At 38.7% G+C, this 25,025-nt stretch overlaps 1 protein-coding gene across 2 annotated transcripts in view; it reads right to left on the minus strand.

Moving 5' to 3' along the window:
• Positions 1-198: 198 nt before the first annotated feature.
• The window catches only part of SMAP1 (small ArfGAP 1), a 76,729-nt gene continuing 51,902 nt past the window's right edge, over positions 199-25,025 (minus strand). For both annotated transcript variants that reach the window (XM_030448074.1, XM_030448075.1), the window contains 5 exons: positions 18,042-18,126; positions 13,943-14,070; positions 4,343-4,511; positions 3,377-3,705; positions 199-1,205 (listed from right to left, as the gene is read on the minus strand). In XM_030448074.1, the coding sequence (XP_030303934.1) occupies positions 1,071-1,205; positions 3,377-3,705; positions 4,343-4,511; positions 13,943-14,070; positions 18,042-18,126 (846 nt within the window). In that variant the 3' untranslated portion in view covers positions 199-1,070. The remainder of the gene's footprint in view (positions 1,206-3,376; positions 3,706-4,342; positions 4,512-13,942; positions 14,071-18,041; positions 18,127-25,025) is intronic.

The following is a 25,025-nucleotide window of genomic DNA, read 5'->3' on the forward strand; positions in this document are numbered from 1 at the left end:
GTTTATGTATATACTTTTTGTATTTATCCAGCTTAATGGTGTAATTATAAACTGACTTTAAATCACAAACTGTTGATCTAAATATTTGCATAAATGGATCCTTCAACTGGAATATGTTTTCCTGCATTAGAGGTAGACTTCTTGAAGAAATACCAGTCAAATAGGTCATACGTTAATGAAATAAAAACTCACAATCAGTTATGGATTTATCCTTTTAATATAGGGAAATAACATTTTATCATTACGAGGCACCATAAAATGTAAACACAATCACTGTCATAAACCTGGATATCTCTGCAAGGAAAAATATATCTGTTTGCATCGAGTTACCTTGTATACATCCTGTATACATACTTGTATACGTACTGTGCTGCCAGTTCTTAGCATTAATACTGTATACGTGCCTCATGAGCCACACTGGATACTTTATCACAGGAAACTCAAATGGATCAAATGCTCATTTTTAAAAGAATAAACTACTGATTTGTAGAACTACAGTAACATCCAGGTTTATCTTTCTTTCAATAACCATATTCCCTGTTATGCACACCATAATAACATCACAGTGAAATGTATGATGAAACAAAATTTGTTTGATACACCAGAAAACATTGCTCAGTGATACATTTACATTCTATTTATATATGATTAAACATTTGTTCATACAGTACCTTCTACAGGATTACTGGGTAATTTGGGGGGGATCAGGGTTCATATTTTTTTGATATTACTAACATGATAGCTACATCCCTTATATGCAAACATTTGATCTAGAATTTTGAGGGAAAAATCAGTATGTGGTTAAGCAGCTTCTTAAATTTATGGTCTATGAAATCATATGTATTGTATGAAAACGCTGCCAGTGATGTATAAATGTATTCTTGATCTGCTTTTCACTACATCAAATTTAAATCAATATAGACCACAACACGGTCAGTCAGTTATATTCTTAATCTGAACAGCTGGGGAAAAAGAAAAAAGAGTATGTACATGGAAGGAACAGCAAAAGTAAATGCATTTGAACAAGGAATGGTGGGTGGCTGTTCTGGGTGAGACCTCCATTGCAACTTTCATTTCCACAGTTGTGTGCTGAGAGTCTGACCAGAGGAGCTTCCAGTCCATCCTGCTGTTGTGCTGGGGGGTTGGCCAAAGCCCATCGTGGTGCTGGAACTGCTGAGGTTCATTCCTGCCATTTGCTGATTCATCTGTGAAGTAGACACACGAGCCCAGTTAGCACTGCTGCTGAAACACAACATGCTGCTAGCCAAAAAACAGTCATACTTCCTAAACTAGCAACCTAGTGAAAGTATGTTTCTCTACAATTAGTCTTCTTATCAAATAAAAATATTGCCTCAATATAAGTTTCTGAGAATTTTTCAAGGTAACAGCTGATGTCAGGTCTGTATAAACACTGCACTAGTGAATTTATAAAGTGTGTAATGAAGGAGTCCAGTGTGTCCCAGCTCACAAGAGCCTGCTTTTGAAGTTTCAAACTTCACCAACAAAACTGTGGCAACTGTGATGAAGAGACACCAAAGCAGGTAATACAGGCTTGTCTACAGCTGCATCTCCAGATGCTTTTTCTTCCAGAAATATTTCTTTGGAGACCTCAGAATCTTCAAAACACACATTTTTATAGAAATTATCCATCTAACTGGTAATCAACAAAGAATGAGGCAGATTATAAATCTGAATATAAATCTACTCAAGATACTCTAATTTATTAAAAGCAAGCAAAATAATTCACATGGAATTAAAGGCAACATGTAGTTAAATGTGGTAAAGAGTTCAAAATTCAAGAGTTCACTTCAGGGATGGTGCAAAAACGTTTCTGCTCTCTACAAACAATCTCTCTTCACTTCCAGTGCCCAATGTAAAAGCTTGCTTCAGTCAATTCCCCCTTACCTTCTGAAAAATTAACACTGACAAGCCAAAAACCTGACTGTATAGACAGAGTAAACTCACGTGCCCTCTCAAGATGTTGAGAGCATATGGAAAAACCAACCCTCAGAGCTGATGAAGAGGGATGTTGGATAAGCAACATTAGATCCAAGTTAAGAGACAGCATCAGGTAAAAATCAGAGTTCATTCAAACACGAGCAAACAGATTTGGCTGGCAAAAGGAGACTGAAATGCTGGTGAAAAAAATTAAGTAAATTGCAGACTAGTATTTCAGGGTAAAATTCAGTACTGTGTTTTTTTAAAAACTGATGAAAACATGTTTTTACCTAGTTGTTAATCTCTTCTTAACAAGTAAGACTATAAAGTATGCTGTTCTGGTCAGTAAAGCAAGCTCTTCCCTCTAAACTGGTGCCAGAGATTAGAGCACAGTCCCCCTACAAACTTTGGAATTCAGCATCAGATACCATCTTCTGTGTAAGGGCTACAGAAACACGTTGTGAGCTTGCTCTATCAGCCAACTTTTAATATAGATTTGAAAAGAAGCGTGATTTTAACTTCAAGCCTGATTTGTCTTTTTAAAGTTAGATACCTAAGAAAATTTACAGATTTTTTTGGCTTGACATTCTGAAATTCTCACCTTCTAAAAGTTAACTTTTCAAAGCAGAATGACAACCAGTATTTTTCAAACCAGGCCTGTTTTTATTTATTAAGAAATGCTTCATAAATGTTTATGCCACAGGACTGAGCAAACCAGTAAAAATTAATATATTAACATCTAAATCATCCACTGAGGTACACTTCCTGAATTACTAGAGTAAGCAGCATGGAATTACTGTTCTTATAATTCAAACAAAACTATAAAAAAATATTAAAAAAATAGTTGTTATCAACTATAATTTACTCCAAGGGATTCACTGTAGGTTTGTTCTGCCTCTCACCCCAACCCCAAAAACCTCACAAATACCTGATCTTGTAGTTGAATATTACCCAGTGAAACACCTCAGTACTAAGTATACCCTAACACTTTTAAAGAAACTTTTAAAAATTGTGAAGAAATTAAAAATAACAGTACGGAAATGCTAAGCAAATCATCTACAGGAGAACATTAAGCGGTCTGTAAATTGAGACATTAATTCTTGGTAGCTACCCTCAAACAATTATATTCTGCTTTTTGCTCTGAGGCTGTGTTTACATTTCAGTATTTTGTAACTGGCTAAGATAGCTTTTTACCTGGCTGGTTCAGACACTGGGATGAGAGCAGCTACAAAAGCAGAGAACTGAGTTTCATCTACCTTGGCAAAATTTATTCTCTGCTTATGTAGCAGTTATCTTTAATGGAATTATTCACCATGCACCTCGGAGCAGTTTATAGCCTAGCAGTCTGACTTGGCTACACCACAACTTTCTTCCAACAGCCAAACATTTTGTATCTGAAAACAGCATCTTCACTCGTCTAGGAACAGTGAATTTTTACCTGAGAGAGGTTCCACTGAGCCTGTTGGTTTTGTTGCAATCCATACTTATTTTGTGGCGTGGCCATCTGTCCCACCATTCCACCTTGAGGTCCGACGACATTTTGAGGAAGTCCCATAACACCACTTTGTGTGGTACCAGTAAATCCATTGGGCATTCCCATTCCCATCATCACACCTGTGCTCTGTCCCATGACTGGCACTGACTGTCCCATCATGTTTCCCATCATCCCAGTTGCTGCAGGCACAGGAACTCCCATGGCTGGAAAGCCTTGAAAATGAGTTGATGGTTGTGTGGTAAATGGCATAGAAGACGACCCCATGAACATACCTGTACCAGAGAAGGGAAGACTTCAGCAAAAGACTTTTGAGATTTATCCCCTCCACCTTCATAAGTGACAAATGCACCAAAATAGTTTTAAAGGACAACTTTGTCCAGTTCTATGTCAGAGCTGTTGATGTAGGGTATGGTAAAAGAAAGAGATTGCTTAAAACCTCTCAAAGGGACTCACCACCAAAGGTGAACTGAAAAAAAATTTGCAAAATCCCTGCACTGAACCACAAGTTTTTCATTGCTGCACTGGAGGTTGTTGTTTTGATACAGACAGCTAAAAAAAAGAAATCAAGATAGGACAACTTTGTACTGACCCTGGCAGCCTGCTGTTTGCACGGCAGAGACCTGGACCCTAAATGATCAATTAAGACAGCAGCAGATGAATTCACAAATCTTTTGGTAAATTTCTTGATAATTTGAAGAGCCAGAAGTAAATTAACATACAATTTTTTTTCTTTAGCTTCTGTATACCATTTCAGTAATTTTCTCCTTTTTTTAAATGGTAAAAATAAAATCTTCATTTGAGTACAGGTAGAAGCAAGGTACCCAAACTTAGTTTTACACTTGTAAGAGATAACTAGTGTTGGTAAAGATTAAAATAGGACTACAGAGAAACCTTTACAAAACAATTTACCCGGAGCATTTTGCTGCTGCATGGTTCCTGTGCCATACAGTGATAAAATGGAGTCTTTGGAGAGCTGTTTCTTTGTTGACTCTTCAGATTTTGTTGTTTGCTCAGTGAAGAGATCAAGATGCGCAGATGCCGCAGACAAACTGGCAGCTGCTGGTTTAGTGGAAGCGCTCTGAGAAATGAAGGTCAAGACAAAGATGTTGTTACATGTTTACTGCACATCCTCCCTCCCGAGCCCTGTAAGAAAGTTCCTTTAAAGAAATGAATTTTAAGTAAATAAGGATTTAAAAACATTTGGTTTGACTGAAGATGAGAAAGCAGTACATCTGATATGGAAAAAGGACCAGACCAGACAGTGGTTACAAACCAAGGAGAACTAAATCCCTGACCAGCTCCAGGGCGTACACATACAGATAATTCATTCCTGTTGCTCCTACATTTTTCCTCTGTGAGAAGCATAAATCATGTGCTGTAGTTACATTATGAAAAATAATTAGGAAATCAATAAGGAGATTACAATTCACATCTCATTAATCCTCTCATAAACAGAAAAGATTAGAGAAGAGCTAAAACAAAAGATAAGGTGCTTTGGAAGATACTGCAGCTAAGATAAGCTATTTTTGGAGAACAGGCAAAAGTAAAATTTCAGTTGATCTACTTAAAGCAATAAAATTTCTAAAATACATTGCTTGTAATTGGCTTAGACTTCTTTAAGCCCATTTCATTTATTTACATACTTCATTTATTGAGAAAGGATAATTATCTAAAACTTAGTGTACCACTGAAAAACTAAAATACACACAGGCATTTATAGCTCTTGCACTAATATGTTTTGCAAACAAATTGCATCCAGGTGCCTTTCAGTGCTGTTATTTTGCTGCTCATACACATACAATTCATATGGGAGCTTGCTTAGGTAACTAAGCAATACACAGCCTTTTTATTATATTTCTTTAGAAACTATAAAACTCCCATTACTAATGGGAACTTTTAATGCAAATCAACTGTATATACACTGACAAAGAGCCAGAATTGCAATGCATAATTAAATTCTGGCCTTATTTTAGTCCAGCTAAATGATCCACAGTTGCCCAGGACATGTGAATTTCAACTCCTTTGCAGGCTGAGGGAAAATCCTCCTTGCACTACCACCATGAAAAGAGTGAATTTGCAATCAGGTAACACACTTTTATTCTTGGTTAAAGTACCAACCTTTACACTTTAGCTGTTTTTGCTGACAGGATGCTGACTAGGCCCTGGGAAGTCCAGTATGGTCACACTGGATTTGTACAATACTGCAGTATGAACACGTATGTACAGCTTCAGAAACACATTTGACTCCTAAGGTGCTAAATGCTCTCTAATAAGGCAGTGCTACTAATTAAGGAAAAAACAACTACAAAACACTTCTGGTGCCATCTAAACTGTCTGGAAAACAGCAAAAGGAGCACAAGTTTACATAGTAGATAGTGAAAAATCTCCAAAACTGCTGTGGGAAGGAAGGGAAGAGAAAAAGAACAAGAAAAGGGAACTCTGGGCAACTGAAAGCCTGCACTTACACAACAGCTGATTTGGGCCATGGTCACTGGACCTTAAATGAGCAACAAAAGGTAGGATGATGGCACTACAAAGGGAAAGCAGACAGAGCAAAACCAGGAATTGCTTAACTCCTGTGACTCCTCCTCTCTGGCCAATGGACTCTTAAACTATCAAATTCCTTACATACAGTTTATAAAAGCTATTGCCTCTTGCTTATTACTGACAAAAAATTCTGACTGCAAAGCAAAATCGATTTTTTTTTTAATGGGCTGCAGAAAGCCCTCTCCATTTGAGACAAGTCGTCCCATTATTGAATTATTCTATATTGACATAGTCCTTCTCTTGTTGCATCTGGGTAAGCCATCCTCTGTATGGTAGCTGGGCTCAGCAGATAGCAGCAGTGCAATTGAGTTAACAGGAGCCTTTTCTGTTGCCTGCCCTGCAATAAGGAAAGGTTTTGTTCCTCTCTAGCAGGGAGAAAAGCAGACATGTCTTGGTTTGTTTTTGCTTTTACATAAATAATAGTGTCAGAGAAACTGTTCTCATCAGGGATGAACCACAGTTTAGAGTCTCTCCAGATCTATGAAATACTGTTACCACTTCAGGTGCTTTAATGAAATAAATCACATTATTACATGTGCACACAGAAGAGATGGAAAAGCCGACTACCTGAAGGACTGGTCATCTATTATGCTTATATCATGAAATAAATGTTCATTTAATGTCTCTTCATTCAGTTTGGTTTTGGAAGATTCTGAGAAGAGCCCAAGCATTGAACAAGCACTCCCTGAAGTGTTCATGGGCTAAATAAATGGAAGGTGATGCAAAATACATGGCAAGAGAACAGCAGGTGGCATTCAAGTAAAAACAAAAAACATGATCTTTACATATCTAACATTCTCACACTACCGGAGATCTCTCTTAAAACAAATCTGGCTTACATATAATAGTTTGTCTTTAACAAAGGTTACACTTAGTGCTCTCCAACAGTCACAACACCAGAACTAAACACTCATCAGGCTGTAAAAGGAATATTCACTGAGCAGTCACATGATGTTAGTGCAACACAACTTTTCAGGACTACTGGAAGTCATTGCCAATGTGCTTCATGTTCAAACACAGATTGCTTTTGTCATCAATAGCTTATATATTATCTGCAAAAGGCAATACCTATCCAAAGGCAGTTTTCCCTGTGGAACATTGGCCAGATGTGTCAGGATTAAAAGTATGGTTGCTGTGCCACTTTATACTTCCCATCTGACTACACAAATAGCACATGGCTGACATAAAGCTGAGATTAGTGCACCAGACTAAAAATAAGTCTTTTCAATTTGGCTTTTAATTTCCAAAAGACTGCAAAACAGAAGATAAAGATCATGACATCTTCAGTATTTTAGGTTGGTCTGACAGCTGTAGCAGTACAGATGGCTTATGACCACTGCCTATGGTCCTGTCACTGGGCACCACTGTAAAGAGCCTGGCTCTGTCCTCTGTGCACCCTCCCTCCAGGTATGTGTGTATACAGAGATGAGATCTCCCCAGAGACTTCTCTTCTCCAGGCTGAACCGGATCAGCTCTCTCAGCCCTTCCTCATTGGAGAGATGCTCCACTCCCTTCATTATCTTGGTGGTTGCTTTGAATGTCCATGTCTCTCTTTTATTGGAGAGCAAAAAACTGGACACAGGACCTCAGGAACTGAGGTGAGGCTGACTGACCCATTGTTCCCTGGTTCCTCCTTATGGTCTGTCCTTAAGACAGCAGTGACATTTACTTTCTGCCAGCCCTCAGGCACCTCTCCCCATCATGACAATAATTTGAAAATTATCAAGATTTATCAAGATTTATCAAGATTAGCCTCATAATGACTTTAGTCAGCTCACTCCATACTCATGGGTGGATGCCATCATGGACATTATTTATGTCCAGTGCATAAGTATTCCCTGATCTGATCCTGTTCCACAAAGGGTACATCTTCCTTGCTCCAGCCTTTCCCCCTGGTCTCTGGGGCCTGGGATTCCTGAATGCTGGTCTTGCTAATAACAACTGAGATGAAGGCAGCATTCAGTACCTTAGCCTTTACATTTACATGTCCTGTTGTCACCAGACTTACACCTTTCAGCAACAGACCCACATTCTCCCTACTCTTTCATCACACACAAATTACAAATCCTCCTGTTGCCTTTGATGTTTCTCGCCAGGAATTTCATTCCAGTTGCACTTTGGCTTTCCTGACCTCATTCCTGCAATTTCAGTGTCTCTGTATCCTCCCAGGTTCCTTCTCATTGCTTACACTTTCTGTATGTTTGCTTTTGGTGTTTCAGTTTGGCAGGATCTCCTTGTTCATCCATGCAGGCATCCTGGCATCATTCACCTGGCTTGCTGCTTATTGGCATGGACTGCTCTTGAATTTGAAGGAGGTGATCCTTGAGTATCAAACAGATTTCGTGGGTCCCTCTTCTCTCCAGGGCTTATCACCATTGGACTATTTCAAACAGATCCCTGAAGAGGCCAAAGTCTGTTCTCCTGAAGTACAGGCTTGTGATCTTGCTTTTATTCCCTGCTCCCTTCTATTGGGATCCTCAACTCCATCACCTCATGGTCACTACAGTCAAGTTTGCTTTTAACATTCACAGCCCCTTTCTTGTTTTCAGGCACAAGTCCTTGCTTTCTTTCAAGCTTAAAGTAAATCAGAGCACCTCTCTTTGTTGGTTCCTCTATCAGTTGCATCAGGATGTTGTCATCGATGCTCTCTAGGAACTTCCTGGGTTGCTTTTGTCCTGCTGTATAGTCCCTCAAACAGATACTGGGGTGGCTGAAGCCCTCCATGAGGACCAGGGCCTGTGTGAGTGTGAGGCTGTTCCTAGCTGTCTGCAGAAGGCCTCATGTACTTCCTGGCCAGGCAGCCCATAGCAGACATCCAATGCAATGTCTGCTCTGAAGTCCTTACCCATAAGCTCTCATCCATTCCCAGGCAGAGCTCCATACATTCCAGCTGTCCTCTCACACAAAGGACAACTTCATTTATCTTTCCAGCCTGTCCTTCCTAAAGACTCTGTGACTCTCTCTTGCAGGACTCCAGTCATGAGAGCCACCTCACCACATCTTTGTGATTCAAACAAGACCAGCAACAGCACACAGATCTCATGCTGATTCCCCATGCTGTGTGCATTAGTGTACAGACACTTCAGTGTGCCTGTACTGATGCCCCAACATGCTGACTTCCCTAAAGGGGTCTGCTGGATTTTTATGTAATGGTACCTTAAAGGCACTTCCTTGCTTGCATGCAAATGCATGAGGTGACACCACTTAGGATGTGTTTTGTTGATTCTGCATTCCTTTTTGTTAACATCTCTACAGCCACTTGCTTGCTAACCCTGTCTGTTACTTCCTCATAGGGATGCTGGTAAATTCCTCAATCCCCCCAGTTTAAAGCCCTCCTCACCATGCCAGCTAGCCTGCTAGCAAGGATGGCTTTGCCCTGAGTGATGATGAGGATCCCATTTCTCCCAGGCAAATGCTAACCCTCAAACAGGATCCCAGAGTAAAAGAAACTAAACCTCTCTTGCTATCACAAGCTCTCAAGGAATTGTTGACATGCAGCATCAGCCACTCTCCTTTTTACAGCCTTTCCATTCCCAGGCATGATGGAGGAGCACACCACCTAGTGTTTTATCATGTCCTTCACAACACCCCAGATCCAGCCCCCTGGCAGGCAGCAATATTCTCTAGATGACAGCTCAGGTCAGCGGATCGGTGTCTCTGTCCCACTACTATCACTTGCTGCTTCATCCTTGACGCCTTGCATGGATCAGCATCAGCTGCCTCAGGTGCTTCACTTGAAAGCACCCCTTCAAGCTTTGAGGGCAGAGAACCCAGTTCCATATTTGCAAGTCATCAGGGGGAGCCAGAGCAACTTTCTCAGTGCCAGAAATCACCAGCTTCAACTCTTTGCCTTCCCCAGAGCCTCGCTTACCGCTCTGCCAGGAGCGCACTCTGCTTGTGTCTCCACTGCAGTCAGGGCCCGGGGCTCTTGAAGCTGCTGAGTCTCTAAGACTCTATTTGTCTCTCCTCCTCTCTCTGATGCTGCACAGCCTGCTAAATTCCTGCCATAACTCCTCCACCTGGTGACACGGCTCTTCAAGAACAGCACAACTCCTGCAGGAAGGAAGACCATCTCTCATGGCCCCAAGGAGAGGCTCCAGGCACTCCCCACAGCCAGCAGCTTGTGGGGCTGCGTCCACCATCTGAAGCTCTGTCTGGGTCAAAGCCTCTGCCCTGGCAGGGACAGCTGCTCCAGCACCTGCAAATTCAAAGTAAGGTGGCAGCAGTGGAAACAAAAGAGGGAAGTGGATGGTGGGAGACGTGCAACGAAGTGACGGATTGTGGAAGAGAAAACGGCACACGTGCACTTTCCTCCTACGTGCAGGTCTCTGGAACTGGCTGGTACCTTGTAGGTAACGAGGGATGGGCTGTAGAAAAGCCAGGCCTGCTTCTCATTTATATGGTGATAAATAACAGCCCCATATAATATTTTCAGTTTTTTCCTGCTGAGAGGGAAAGCTACCTGCATTCAATGGAAGGAGGGAAACTACGGCCTTGTATGTTGTTTTTATGTAACACAGTACACCAGTAAAGTCTGAAATTCTGTGTTAAAATCTCATGCTTTCTATATTTGCACTGTCAAAGGACTTTCTAGTTATCTCAGCTCTTCCTGGTTTTGATTTTGCATGCTTTGTTTTCAGGCATCTAGATGGGTCTGCTGAAAAACATCACATGTTATTTCCTGGTAATATCTGATGAAAAGTAAGCACTTCACTATATTCAGTTCACAGAATCAAAGAAAAACACTGAGAAATCTCATTTGTTCTCTTGCTTTAAGGAATTATGAGCAATTCCTGAAAAAGTCAGATGAAGATTTCTATCACTGTCTCAGGCAACACACAAGATATAATTATCCTTTCAACAAGAATAAAAGTATAAATTTTTTGCTGCATGTTCAGTACTCACAGCAAACAATGTAGCCTCTTCTTTGCAACCAATCTTATCTAGGCACTTATATCCCCCCTACAGTCTCATTTCTTACTCTTTCTTTGGATTCCCTTCTCTAGAATTTAAAATATATTTCCTTTCCTCTAGACTCTGCCCAGATGGTCCCCTCCAGTTCTGAATCATGATGCCTGCTCTTCCACTGTGCTCCACACTTCAGGCATTAAGAGAGGAAAATCATAGAATCATATAACAGTCTGGGTTGCAAGTGATCCTAAAGATCATCTAGTTCCAACCCCCTGCCGTAGGCAGGGACACCTCTCACTAGACCAGGTTGCTCAAACCCTCATCCAACCTGGCCTTGAACACAGGGAGGGGGCAACCACAGCTTCTCTGGTCAACCTGTTCCAGTGTCTCACCACACTCACAGTTGAGAATTTCTTCCTAATACCTAATCTAAATTTACCCTCTAAGTTTGAAGCTGTTACCCCTTGTCCTATCACTATACTCTCTGATAAAACATCCCAAAGTATTGAAAGGTTGCAATAAGGTCTTCATTGAGCCTTCTCTCTTCTCCAGGCTGAACAATCCCAGCTCTCTCAGCCTGTTCTCATAGAAGAGGTGCTCCAGCCCCACTATCTTCTTCATGGCCCTCCTCCAACAGGTCCATGTCTTTCCTATGCTGAAGTTTCCAGAAGTGCTGCAGGTGGGGTCTTACCAGAGTGGAGCTGAGTGTGAGCAGAAGAATTGCACACTCCTTTTGACACTGTCCGGTTGTTTTTTTGAGCTGCAAGCTCACATTTATGGCCCATATTCAGTATTCAAAGTCCTTCCCCCCACAGGGCTTCTCTCAACTCACTGACTGCCCATCCTGAGTCCATGTTTAAGATTTCCCTGATCCAAATGAAGGAACTGAATTTTGGTTTTTTTTTTCCCTCTGTCCCTGAGTACTGCTTAATGGGATAATATGCAGATTTATAGCATACATCTGTTATCTAGCTTTACAGTAGGAGCTGGTTAAGTTAACTCTTCTTAAACTCATTTGAGTTTGCTAATAGACAAAATTCTAGGAAAAAGTTACTTTCACATGTTTTTCTTTACTGTTCCTTTACAAATTCAAGCTTTTATTAACACCCAGCTATACAGAAGAGTAAGAAGAAATACTGTACATGTTTTTGAAAACAGTAATAAAGATACATATCTGAAAGCAGAGGAAAAGTGCATACAATCCCAAATGCTCAAGTCATGTTTGATAAAGGAAAAAAGAAATACTTTTGTTTTTCATTTGAAAATCATGTTTTACCTATGTCAGTGGTCATAAATAGTAAGTTTTGCCTATATCACATTGTTTCAGTCTCATAATATAACATTGAAACAGATAATTCCGTGCTACACAGTGCCATAAAAACACACATTTAGTGCAAAATACTGCCCTTCATCTTAAGTTGGAAAAGCAATCCTGTGAAAAACTAAGGAGCACCATTAAGCTCTTCTTACTGAAAATAACATTATCCTTTTTACCACTTTTTAAACCTTTCAGTAAGTGTCATACTTGGTCTAGAAACTAGAATAAAAGACAAATTACATTTCAAAACATTTCTCTCACAGAAAGTCCAGTGACCTAATTTTTATCACAGAAGTGCACTTCAAATGATTTGTATTCTTTAACTGATAATGCACTCCTTTGCAATTTTAGCCAACACATCCAAACCTAAATGCATGTATACAGCTCATTTCCCTCACCATTTACAGGTGGCTTAAGGCAAGAAGGGAAGTTTGCTCTCATTGTAGTTTTCTGGGGATTTTTTTTAATATGGCTTCAGCCTCACCCTACTTAGCATGAAGCACAAAGTCAGGCCTCAGCAGCAGTTAAGGGAAGGGAGAGTAAAGCATAAGGAATAAAAATTACAATCAAATTGTCTGAACATCAGGGATACACTTTGAGGTCAGTATAATGATCAACAGAATGTCTGGAAACAAAATTATGACATGCCAAGTCAATCAGAATTCCTTCCCATCATAATCCCTTCCATTTTATTTGTTATGTATAATTACTGGGTAAAGAAAAACAAGTACACATCACAGGTCCCAAACAATAAATTCAAGCATGCACACACAGTTCTTTTGTGGTTCAGCTGTGTGAGACAGAAAGCCTTCTGCCAAAACAAACTTCTAAAGTAGTTTAGTGGGCCCCAGACATGAAGTGGTTAGCTAAATACTCCTCCAAATCCTCCTTTTTCAGAAGACAGCCTGGATAAGGAAGCCTGCACATGTGGCATTCTGGATCTGCATCAGCCACCTTCATCACCAACACCTTGTTCCTTGATGCCAACAGCTACTTTAAAGAAAGCTGCAGCTTCAAATAGTTTATTTTGTGTCCCAAAGCTGCCTTTCTCTGCTGCAACAGACAGGGCAGTGGGGTCACTTTCAAACTGTCATGGCTGTAAGAGAGGGAGCAGGCTATGAGCAGGGGTTATGTTACCCTTCCCTTGAGGAAAGAAGGGCATACAAGGTCCAAGATGAGACAAAAGAGAGATCAGCCCAAGTAGCAGTATTACTTTTTCTTCATGTCAACTCTTGATTTTGAGTATGAAGCTCAAATTTTTAGCATGTCTACGACAGAAGTATCTGCTGTAGCCTTTCCTAAATATCAGCATCACAAAGCAATAAGAGATCTTAAAAAGTAGGACTTAAAATTGAGTAAACTGAGAACATAAAGTAAAATATGTTCAGCAATACCTTATAAAAAAAAAAAAAGGGACAAGAAAAAAGAATATAAATCAAAAGAACACACAGCTACCATTCACCAGGGTAGACAGAATCCAGTTCAGCTGGATAACCGAGGGAAGTGACAATGGAGAATCACACTACCTTCTAATTCTAGATACAAACAGTACAGAAGCTTGAAAAAGGAAGAAAAATACAGCCATTACAGGAATATACCATTACAGGTAAAGAGTCTCCAGCCATGAGTGTTGAAAAGTATGCATTCCTTCTCTGTGAATGAAGAGTTCCCTGAAGGAAAATATGCACATACACATATGTATGTACACACACATATGAATAAATAAATTTTACCTGAGCAGGAGGTACAGCAGCTGCTGGTAAAGGATTAGAGATCATCGGGCCAAAGATATCCACGTCATCATTCAGCGTTGTGACAGCAGCAGTGCCTCCATTTGTAACAGAGGCTTCAGCTGGACCATCTTAAAAAGATAACAGAATCACATTTGAAGTGAAAATTGTTACTATTTTAACAGCATGACAATAATTAAAGCTGCCCATTCACTCCTGCCTCCCTGCCCCCATCAAAGATATATTCAATTTCTCAGATATTTTTCAGACTGTGATATTGTTCAGATTTTTCCTTGGAAAGATGGTATACTAATGCACCTCAGGAAAAACAGCACCACTACCAAAACAAAACACTTCAAGACCTCTCCAAGGACAGCCATGTCAACACATCAGGACATATTACTCAGTTTTTAAGTGTCTTCTTCAAGTATGCCAACATTTTCAGAGTAAACTTAAACAGATGTCTTACTAAGAAGGCCCAAACTTGCCAGATGTGTAACAGACAAAATACACTGATCTTTACTCTTCAATTACAATTTGTATTTTAGAATCCATGAAATTATTCTGGATATGCTAATTTACTCTGGATATGCACTGACTTTATTCTTTAGCTCCACAAGAACACCCCTGCCAGGCCCACTGGGCTAATTGTCTGTAAGAACCTACAACTCTTGCTCTGCACAGAGTTAACCTTCTACAGCCTTGGTGCTTGTAACCACATTGATAGATGAACACATTTTGTGATCCACCTGCAAGTGGGTATGTGCAGGACAAAAAAAAAAAGGGCTGAAGAACTATGCTTTAAGTAGAAATGCAAGAAAATACTTTAAAAGATGTGGGGACAAAGACAACCCAAAATGCTTTTAACGAACAGAAAAAACACTTCATAAGTGATTTTAAGCTGTCTGAGAATAAGTGGAAAGAATTGGCTAATGCCACAAGTGGGCCTCCATTACACAGATAAATACACCTGATAAATACAAAGGTGAGTCTAGATTCTGCTGAACACTATGATGGCTGCAAAGTTAAGAAAGCTTTTGTAGGCAAAATACAAAGCCTCAAAAGTATCAAGTACTGCTGCAGAACCTTCTCTGGAAGAACAAAATAGCTGAATTAAGTTAAAACTTTATCTTTGAATGAAACACAGCTATGACAATTATGGCTGTTCATGTACCACAGGAGGACTGGTATTCTAAAATCCCTAGATTACAGCGAACCAAAAAACCTACATCATAAAAGCAACATCATAAAGCAACTTCTACCTGATGCTTAGCATGTTTAAAGAACAAATGTCCTTCTATCTGCATGAGTTCTATCCACTGTTCTCATATTTAGAGTAAGTTTCTGTAACGTGAATTTTAATTTATCTAATGCCCGAATTAAAGGATTTGGGTTTGGTTTGTTTTTTTTAAAGTCACACAAGTACACATAGGCAGCTGACTTTAAATATATCCATCAGAAACTTCAGACATACATTAACCAACTACCATAGCAATATACAGAATACAGATCATCACCTCTAAACTTTAAAAAGGATAAAAAACATTACAAAGTAGTTACGTATTTCAGAAAAACAGCCACCTCCTACTTTTACTAACTGTAAGAATTTATTTCCCAGTCTCCTACACCTACAACAGTTATCTACTTGAGTAAAAAGATCAATTCCAAGAGCAGAGGTCAATCACTGTGTATCAGCATTAACAGTTTAGTGATAACACATGCTTTACTCTTCCTGAGAAACACGTGAGTCTGAAAGCAGATGGGAGGTTTAAGCTTTTTAAAGGTTTTAGAACTCTCATGCAGACAGAGAAGTGGTCCTCATTAGTGGTGAGCAGTGTCAAGATGAAGTATTTCATTAAAATAAAATCACAGGAGGCTTACAACATTCATTTAAAATAACACGGTGCTCTATCTCATGTAATTGCAACATTCCTTCCCATCAGCTACAGAATAATCACAGAAGAACTGGTATTTTAGTTTTCTAAGAAAAAGGAAATAAGTTTATTACTTAGAAAGGAGGTGTCTCTGCTCTCCTCCACTTTTTTATTTAAGAACACAAATAACTGTCAGACTCTAGCAAGATTTGTCTCCCCACATGTCGAATATTGTAATTTTTCATTACTTTGTTCTGCCACATGCAAAGTCATTGCTGTTGGACACTTCCCTGCCTGGTAGCCCAGGAATTTGATAAATTGGAACAAAACAGCAAAAACAGCAAGAAGCACTAGTCACTTTACCACCCTGGAAGTCACTTGACTGAGAAAACTATCACACCAAAGACTGACAGGATTTTTGGCTGTTATCTCATATGAGAAGGCACTGCATTCTGAACAATCCATTCAGATGATCACTCAGAGATGCCTTCTCATTTCTGTCTTCTAACTACAATGGAAGGTGCCCAGCTTTAGCTGTTTTGCATTAAAGTGTTTATTTTAAAGACTGTCGCTGCTCTACATTTGAAAACTTGACAGGGAAGTCACAACTGTCAAAATCTGTAATTTTCATGGGGCAAGTCCTATCTCACAAGATGTTTACACAATTAAAGAAAGAAGCAGACAGGATGGAGAGGGCGCAAAGAAGGACCATGAAGATGGTCAAAGGGCTGCAGAACCTGTCCTGTGATGAAAGACTGAAGGAGTTTGGTCTTCTCTCTCTGGAGAAGAGAAGGCTCAGGGTGGGATTTCATCCCACTACGCCAGTACTTAAAGGGCAGCTACAAAGAGGATTGAGGTTCCCTCTTCACAAGGAGCCACATGGAGAAGAGGCAATGGGTACAAGTAACACCAGGAGAGGTTTCATCTCTACATGAGAGAAATTTTTTACAAAGATGAGTTACTGGAACAACCTCCTTACTGATGTGGTGAAGTCCCCATCACTGGAAAGGTGGGATGAAGATCTGAAATGACAGGATACCAGATAATCTCCTCTAGACCCTCCTCCCCATAGGTTCCACCAGATGGTCTTTTGAGGTCCCTTCCAACCTGGGCTATTCTTTGCTTCTGTAACACACTTGGTTGAAGTGATCTTTCTCTTAATATTATCTGAAGGAGTCTACTTCAGATATTAATTAAAAGACAACTCTTCAAATGAAATGCACCAGTCTGCCATCATTAATGTGTATCTCATTTGCAGCTCAGTGGATTCCAAGTGCTACTAGCTTATTACACTGTCTTTCAATCTGTTATTTGAAAGTTCTTTAATCACTGCTCCCTCTAAAAATTAGCTATTTTAAACATAAAATTTACAAACTTTGCCCTTTTTTATCTCACTGAAGATGCACAGCTGTTTAACACCAGTTATAATACTTTCTATTGCATATTACATCTCAAGTCTATGTAATACAGCTCCATTATCCTATCATAAAATATAGAAAAGATACTTTTCAAATGATGACTAAAAGGATACAGAAGCCTAGCAATCTCAAAACCAAGTATTGATTAAATTTCAGTTCTTAATTAGGTTGTTGGTCTGCTGAAGGGAAATAAATAAATGAGAATCAGCTTTCCATCAAGTACTAAATTACTTTTTTTTTTTTTTTTTTTTTTTGCAGTAGGTTCATTCTACATCCATAATCTAACTTCTACTGTGTTAATTAAGATTTGCTTGCCTACGATAGCAGCTTATTTGGAATGATATGTGGAACGCAATACATACATAACTAGTACAAAAATAGAATTTTACAGCTAACTCTACATTAAGAGGGAAAATAACATCCATTTTGAATGACAGAATTCTAAACCAGAGATCTCCATTGTTTTGTTGCAACATTATTCATACCTTAAAACCAACATTTAAAAAAACAACAAAACATTTTTCTTCAAAGCCAAGTTTTCAGACACAATCCACAAGCCTTTTGAAGATCAGTTCGATAACTTCCCCTTCCCATAGGAGCTCATTACTCTCCTTAGCAAAACACAAGTATTGATATACCCAGATCCCTATGGCAATCCCTTTATAGTTTAACATTCATAAGACACCATTTTAAATTTCAAATTCATCTAATTATTAGTAAGCACAGAGAAAATAAAAGTCTACCTAGTAAGATATAAAACAATGTTATCTGTGTTTGATTTAAAAACAGGTAATCACATATATTGCATACCAAGTCCTAAGAGATCAATAGTGGGTTCTGATGACTTTTGTGGACTTGCTTTAGCTTCTGACTGCTGATCCTCTTTCTTCTGTGGCTTTAAAGGAAAAAAAGAAACACAAGTAACCTTTCTGAAAAGATACAGTGCTTAAGAAATTCTCATTAAAGATGCTGCTCCAGCACCAGACGTAAAAGCCCTTTTCTATATTTGTTTATCATAACAAATTTCACTTGTAATGAAGTAAGTCACAGTTATGGTGATAAGGAACATGGTGCATGACTGTGTAAAATTATCCTTATACCTTTACTGGTATGTAATCAACTTCTAAATAAATCTAAGTTTGGTTAAAATAAGATGAAATCTTAAACTGAACCACTGGATATCATGCACTAGACAAAAATCTGTCTATAATTTGTTTTATTGACTAATTTCAGCATCTAATGTACACAATTCTACAGCAATAAAGACAAAAATATTCAAGTTTTAAAAGCTTAAATTTAAAAATTAGAGGCTAAATAATGACATTTTAACCTCCTAAAAAAAAGCATCTGCAGAACATGCAGAATTTAGAGATGCTAAGATCTGATGGACACCATCTGAATTAATGATTGTAAATCTGTGTTTTGTAAATCTGAAGACAAACAGTGGCATCCCTCTCCTCTGGAAAAAGGAACTTCTGTCTTTTCTTGCCTAGAGATTTCAAAATGTAAGATGGTATTGATATGAAATTTGATTATGAAAATTACTTCATAAATCTCTTTATAGTTCTCTTCACACCACCATCATGCTGATCACCCAAATCCATCAAAACATCATTTTTTAATATCAATACAAACTGGGTTATACTAGTGTCATGGCAAATGCATTCTCATGCTCCATACTTATTTCAGAACCATGACGTGGTATCAGTGAGCCTTTAACTAGAACAGATAACCAAGTAACATCAGTAGTGCACCGTGGGACTGTGCCAACACCTACAGAACCTCGTTATATCCCACCTTTATCTCTCCCATTGTGTGGCTCTCACAAAGTCAGTGAGGCTCCTGATTTTGCTGAAGTCATTAAATCTTAGACCTTTACAGTTCAACACATGGGTACAAAGAGTTTCAAGCTTGGTATTTGGAAAAATACAAGAGTCTTCAATGAAACCCAAAGCAAACAGAAGCTTCTCATACTACTGACACTCTGCTTACCTGAGCAAAGCCTCACTGAAAACCTCCAGAAAAAGCTGCAATGAAATGAACTCCATTTCTGCAGCCAAAGGAAACAGTTATCTTCACACTCAAACTGATCCTTGCTAATCTCTTACAGAAACACTTCCTTACTCTTGCCAAAAATCCTTATATTGACTTTACATACCATGTTCAAAATCTAATTGTTTAGCAAACCACCTGCTGAAAAAATACTCTATGAATTCCCTGACTCTATATTGTATTACAATTTTCATCTTTGAGTATGTGTTCTGACAAACCACACATTGATTACAAATGCTACTCAGCAGCACAGAGAAAAAAAACCATCCTAATATTTGGTATGAGAAAAAAGGAGGGTTTTGAAACTAATTGTAGCAGATCAATCATTTTTTTAAAGTGGCCTTTCAAAACAAAGTTTTCTACAACTGACCATACTTAAGTAATAATTTAAGTTTTATATCACATTTATGAGCATCAGTCAGAATTAAGAGTATTTCAGAACGCAATTTATCACAAGAATTTGCATGTTTGGTTCTTCTCCAACTCTGTAAGGAACACCACAGTTCACAGAACCTGTGAAGAAAAACATTTTTGATATGTTGCTTGATTTCACGAATCTGACTTTTTTTGGCTAACAGCATAACCACTCTGAATACAGAACAGCTTCTCTAAACTGAAAGCCAAAACTGTTAGGATTGTATTAAATGTGACAATTTTTATTACTCCAGATTAGATTTATGATAACTACCTAAAAGCAAAAGTTTGAAATAAGTTAAAACTTGTCAAAGTTGCTTTAGAATGTAAACTTTTCTATTTCTGTTTTGCCATTCTCTAAGGAAGGCAATGAAGATACAAAGCATAAAAATACTATTTTCTGCAGAAATAAGGTCCTTTAAGATACTCTTTTCCAATACCATTACTCTATTTCTTGACCAGCAGTTTCTTCCCCATTTTGCTCCCTTGCCAGTACATAAACTAAGAGGTTTTAAGGTTACTTCATAGTTAGTTACTTTAAGACAGACTGCAAAATTACTTTCCAGCTTGCCATTACAGTATTTCTAAACATTAACACTGCATTCATTTCCTTGATGGAGATTTTCACCTTAAAGCACTATTCAGCTTCTTAACTGATACACAGTTTTCACTGTGTAAAGATGTAGAAATTTTCCAAAAAAAGTAAAAAGGGAAGTCACACAGGAGCCACTTGAAAATTTTATTCCAAATTATAAAGAGAAATGCAGTGTTTTGTTTTGGTCTTTTTGTAGCAATTTTGCTCCAACAGGACTCATACATGACAAAGCTGTATGTAGCAAGAGGTCTTTTGAGATGTTAAAGCTAAATATTGCACACGGTGAGCACAGAAGTGTGCAACAGGCAAAAAACTGTGTAAGAAGACAAACATTTCTTAAAACAAAACACTAAATTAAACATTATCTAAAAAAATTACTGCATTTTGTAGTGGTGCAATATAGCATGACAAATGCCTGGGAATCCAGCTGCACTAAGATTCATCACAGTTTCTATTACTTGCCTGTTTGACTCCCAGAGCAATTATTTTAAAGTATTAACACCAGTACTTGATAAACTATTCTTTGTTGAGTCCTTTGGAAAAAGGATTCACAAAATTGGAGACTAAAAAGCATTAAATAACTAGAAAAAGTATTAAAAATCTGCTATTAAAATTAGTCAAGTTGAAGAAAACAGGTACACAATTTTCTGCAGTTATTTCCAAATGGAGTCTTCAAGGATACTGGGGCTACAATTTCTTATAACATTCAAGGATGGCTTAGCAAATTACATGTTTTGTTAAATGAAGTGTGTGATCATAGCAATTCCTTGATATATTGACTTCAGGTCATATATTAACAGTTTCTCATTCAAAATCATCTTTGTGGTAGGATCATAGAATCATCTGGGTTGGAAGGGACCTTAAAGATCATCTAGTTCCTACCCTCCTGCCATGGCCAGGGATACCTTTCACTAGGCCAGGTTGCCCATCCAGTCTGGCCTTGAACACTTCCAGGCAGGAGACATCCACAGTCTCTCTGGGAACATGTTCTAGAGTCTCACCACCCTCACACTAAAGATTTTCTTCCTAGTATCTAATCTAAATCTACCCTGTTTCTGCTTAAAACTGTTCTACCCTTGTCCTATCACTACACACCTTTGTGAAAAGTTCTGCAGCTTGCTTGCAGGCCCCCTTCAGGTACTGGAAGGCTGCTATGAGGTCACACCGAAGCCTTCTCTTCTCCAGGCTGAACAATCCTAAATCTCTCAGCCTTTCTTCATAGGAGAGGTGCTCTATCCCTCTCACCATCTTTGTGGTTCTCCTCTGGACTTGCTCCAACTGCTCTATGTCCTCCTTATGTTGGGGACTCCAAAGGTGCCCACAGTGGTGCATGGGGGGTTTCACAAGAGTGGAGTAGAACAGGAGAACTGAATCCCTTAACACTTTAGCCACGTTTGTTTTGATGCAGCCCAGGATATGGTTGGATTCCTGTGCTGAAACACTGAAACTTCTGAAACACTGTCCTTGCAAACAGTAGAACATCAAAACCTCTTTGATATACATGGCTTACATTTCCATTTTTCAGATTCTCACCAGTGGCCACTACTCTATACTTCAAGGTTTTTCTCACTTTGGAGTATATATTGAAACCAAGCAACATCCTCCAACTTGAATTATTCTGAAATTATTGCAAACAGTTTATTTGTAAATATCACTGAATCAAACTGAGGCAAGAACAAACTTCAGATCAAGGGGGGTGATTCTTCCTTTCCATTCAGCACTGTTAAAGCCACACCTGGAATGCTGTAATCCAGTTTCAGGCTCCCCAGTAGAGGTGAAACACAGACATACTGGAGTCCACTGTGTCCAGTGACAGGCCATACAGATGATGAAGGGACTGAAGCACATCTGATAAGGGCTGAGACATCTGGCATTGTTCAGCATGGAGAAGGCTCAGTAGGGTCACATCAAAGTGTACAGATACATGAAAGCTGGGTGTACAGAAGCTGGAACCAGGCTCCTCCCAGGGGAGGCCAGTGACAGGAGTGGGCACAAACTGAAACACAGGACAACCCATCTAGGCATCAGGAAACACTTCCACTGAGAGGGCACTGGCACAGGTTACCCAGAGATACTCAAAAGCTGTCTGGATACAGGCCTGGACAATTTATGCTCAGCAACCCCTTAAGCAAGGAGCTGCACAAGATGACCTCCAGAATTCCCTGCCAATCCCATGCACTCCACAGTCCTGTGATTCTCTCAAGTAAGAGTGCACAAGAATTGTCAGCTATTTTATTCACTGTTGGCAGAAGTTTTTGTCAAGGCTGAAGGTCTTTCAGGCTTGTAGGTACCCTAACTAATATCTTTATTTTCCCAGTGGAAAGGGCTAAAAGCAATCTTCTCTGGACTACCGTGATTTCTCAGAGGCTCATCCATGCTCATCCATCTTTGCTGATGTGATGCCTAATGTATAGAAATGCTGATTGAGGATTGGTTTCATAGCAACAAGCCCTGTCCTTTCAATCCTTTTTACTGGATTTTGTCTCATTTGTATCTGCCACAGCCTCTTCCTGAAGCTCTGAGAGATCATTTTACCAGCAGCTCTTCAGAGTGCTTCAGCAATTTAGCGCAAGCATCTTCTGCAGGAGTATTATACAACATTCACACTCCATACTTTATAAAAGGAAACAAGGAAAAACAAAGTTCTACTGCAGGAGTGGTAACATTTGCTCTTAAGAGTTTCCCGTGAGGCCACGCTGATAATATGGTGAGAACACTTCACAGCAAACATGGACTACAGACTGTCTGATAAGAATTCCTGTTTTTCTTCTTCTCTAAAACTGTGCAATATAGAGGACACCCAGACAAGTGCTAGTCCTTCAAATTATCTGACTTTTGACTCAATGTTCTGAAGGTAGACTAATTCTCAAAATACTAGTCACATGGTTTTAACATCTCTCTAAGACATTGACTGCATTTTATTAAAAATATGTAAGAGAAACAAATGTGACTGTGCACTAACAAATTGGTAAAGTTGCTATCATGGAAGCAATTTTGCTGTGATTCAATTCTCTATTTAGCATTCAGTGATGACTGACTCCCAATTTAATAAATAAATCAAGATATATCTAAATCCTGCCTGCTGTACATCAGCAACACAATAAAAAGCTACTGTGACAACATGGTTCAAAAACCTTATCCACAAGTAGCCTCTACATTACAAGATGAATCACCTTTCAGGATTTAGAGAGCAGATGTTTAAAAAATATTTAGGAACTTCCCATAACTAGACATCCATCAAAATGAACAACTGAGAAATTATGCCTACAGAAAAGTATAATGATATCTTTCCTATTTAAATAAAATCATAATACAGAAATGAATATCTGGTTCTTCATTTAATTTTCACACATTTTTACTGTAAGTTAATGGGTTTGAAATCTGCAGATAGAACTAGGTATATGCTGGTGATCTGCATATATACTCCATCTTGCAACTTGGGCAACTTCAATGTTTTGTGCTAAGAAACCATCACAAACAAAATTCAGAAGCAGGCAGCTGTGGACATCAGGCAATCTGTCATTTATAACAATTTTAAAGCAATCAAGTGCTTAGGCCTGTTTTAATAATTTCAAGTAATGTAATTTTCTTAGAGTCAGACTGAGCCTGTCTGCTTGCAGTTCATAGAGATACTTAGAGATTTAATTCATCTTGTTCATTTTCCTACCATTAGGAAATGGTAGGATTAAACACTTAACAATCTTGTGATTTCATCTCTAAGACTCTGAAGTATTTTCCAGTTTACCGGGTTTGGTGGAAAAAATTACAAAAATCTGTACCAAGTTTTATTTTTCTCTGTCCTTGTTCAGTAAGAAACAGTGGCCAGCAAGTGTTCCACCCTCTGGAGGCAGAGTGCCATCTTGCAAAAGCCCACTTTCTTGTTTGAGGACAAAAAGCATGAACATAAAGATCACTGCTTGGTCAACCCTGCTGGGGGAAAATCAAGGGACCACCTGGACTCTATTCCCCATTGACATTTCCAGAATACTCTCAAACCCAACACTGAGCCTGCACAAAGTAGGCTGAGCCTCACCCAGAAAAGGCAGAGCCAGGAAGCATAAAAGAGGAAGGCTTGGAATGCTTGGAGCATGCACCCACCATCCAAGGACTGCAGCATCATAATGGGATTGCCAAGGGTGATATCTTTACTGTTACCCTTTTTCCTCATGTTTCTCTCTCTCTCTTTCTCTGTTTCTAACCTTATTCTTGGCATGTGAAGGTTAACATAATTTCTAATTTTGCCAAGTTTTGATAGTTGTAACTTATTGCTCTGCAAATACAATTTTGCTAAGCTTTGTTAGTTGTAACCCTGTTGCTTTGAGTGTAATATTGCTGTTTGGTTGGGTTTTTTCAAAACTATCATCTTACTCAATCTTAAGTAAAGACATTTTATGTAAACTTCCTGAGTATAAGCAAACAAACAAAAAAAAACCCAAAACAAGTTCAAACTTGGTTACTCCTGAGTACCACTAAGAAAACTCAAAATAATTAAAATCATATACTTCTATACATGCAAGTTAGTTTAGTGAGAATCTATTAAAAACATAACTCACCTAGAATTTTTTAATGAAATTTTACAAGTACTGTATAGGATATATAAATAAGTAAAAACTAATTCTTTCATAATATTGAATTTAAATCACATTAAAGATAAAACCAGTTGTTTTGTTTAGCCTCCAGTTAGACACTAGCATTTTTCTCAGATTTCTAAATAAATATGAAGAAACTTAGTA

Source organism: Calypte anna, chromosome 3 (genome assembly GCF_003957555.1).
Source record: "Calypte anna isolate BGI_N300 chromosome 3, bCalAnn1_v1.p, whole genome shotgun sequence".
NCBI lineage: Eukaryota > Metazoa > Chordata > Aves > Apodiformes > Trochilidae > Calypte > Calypte anna.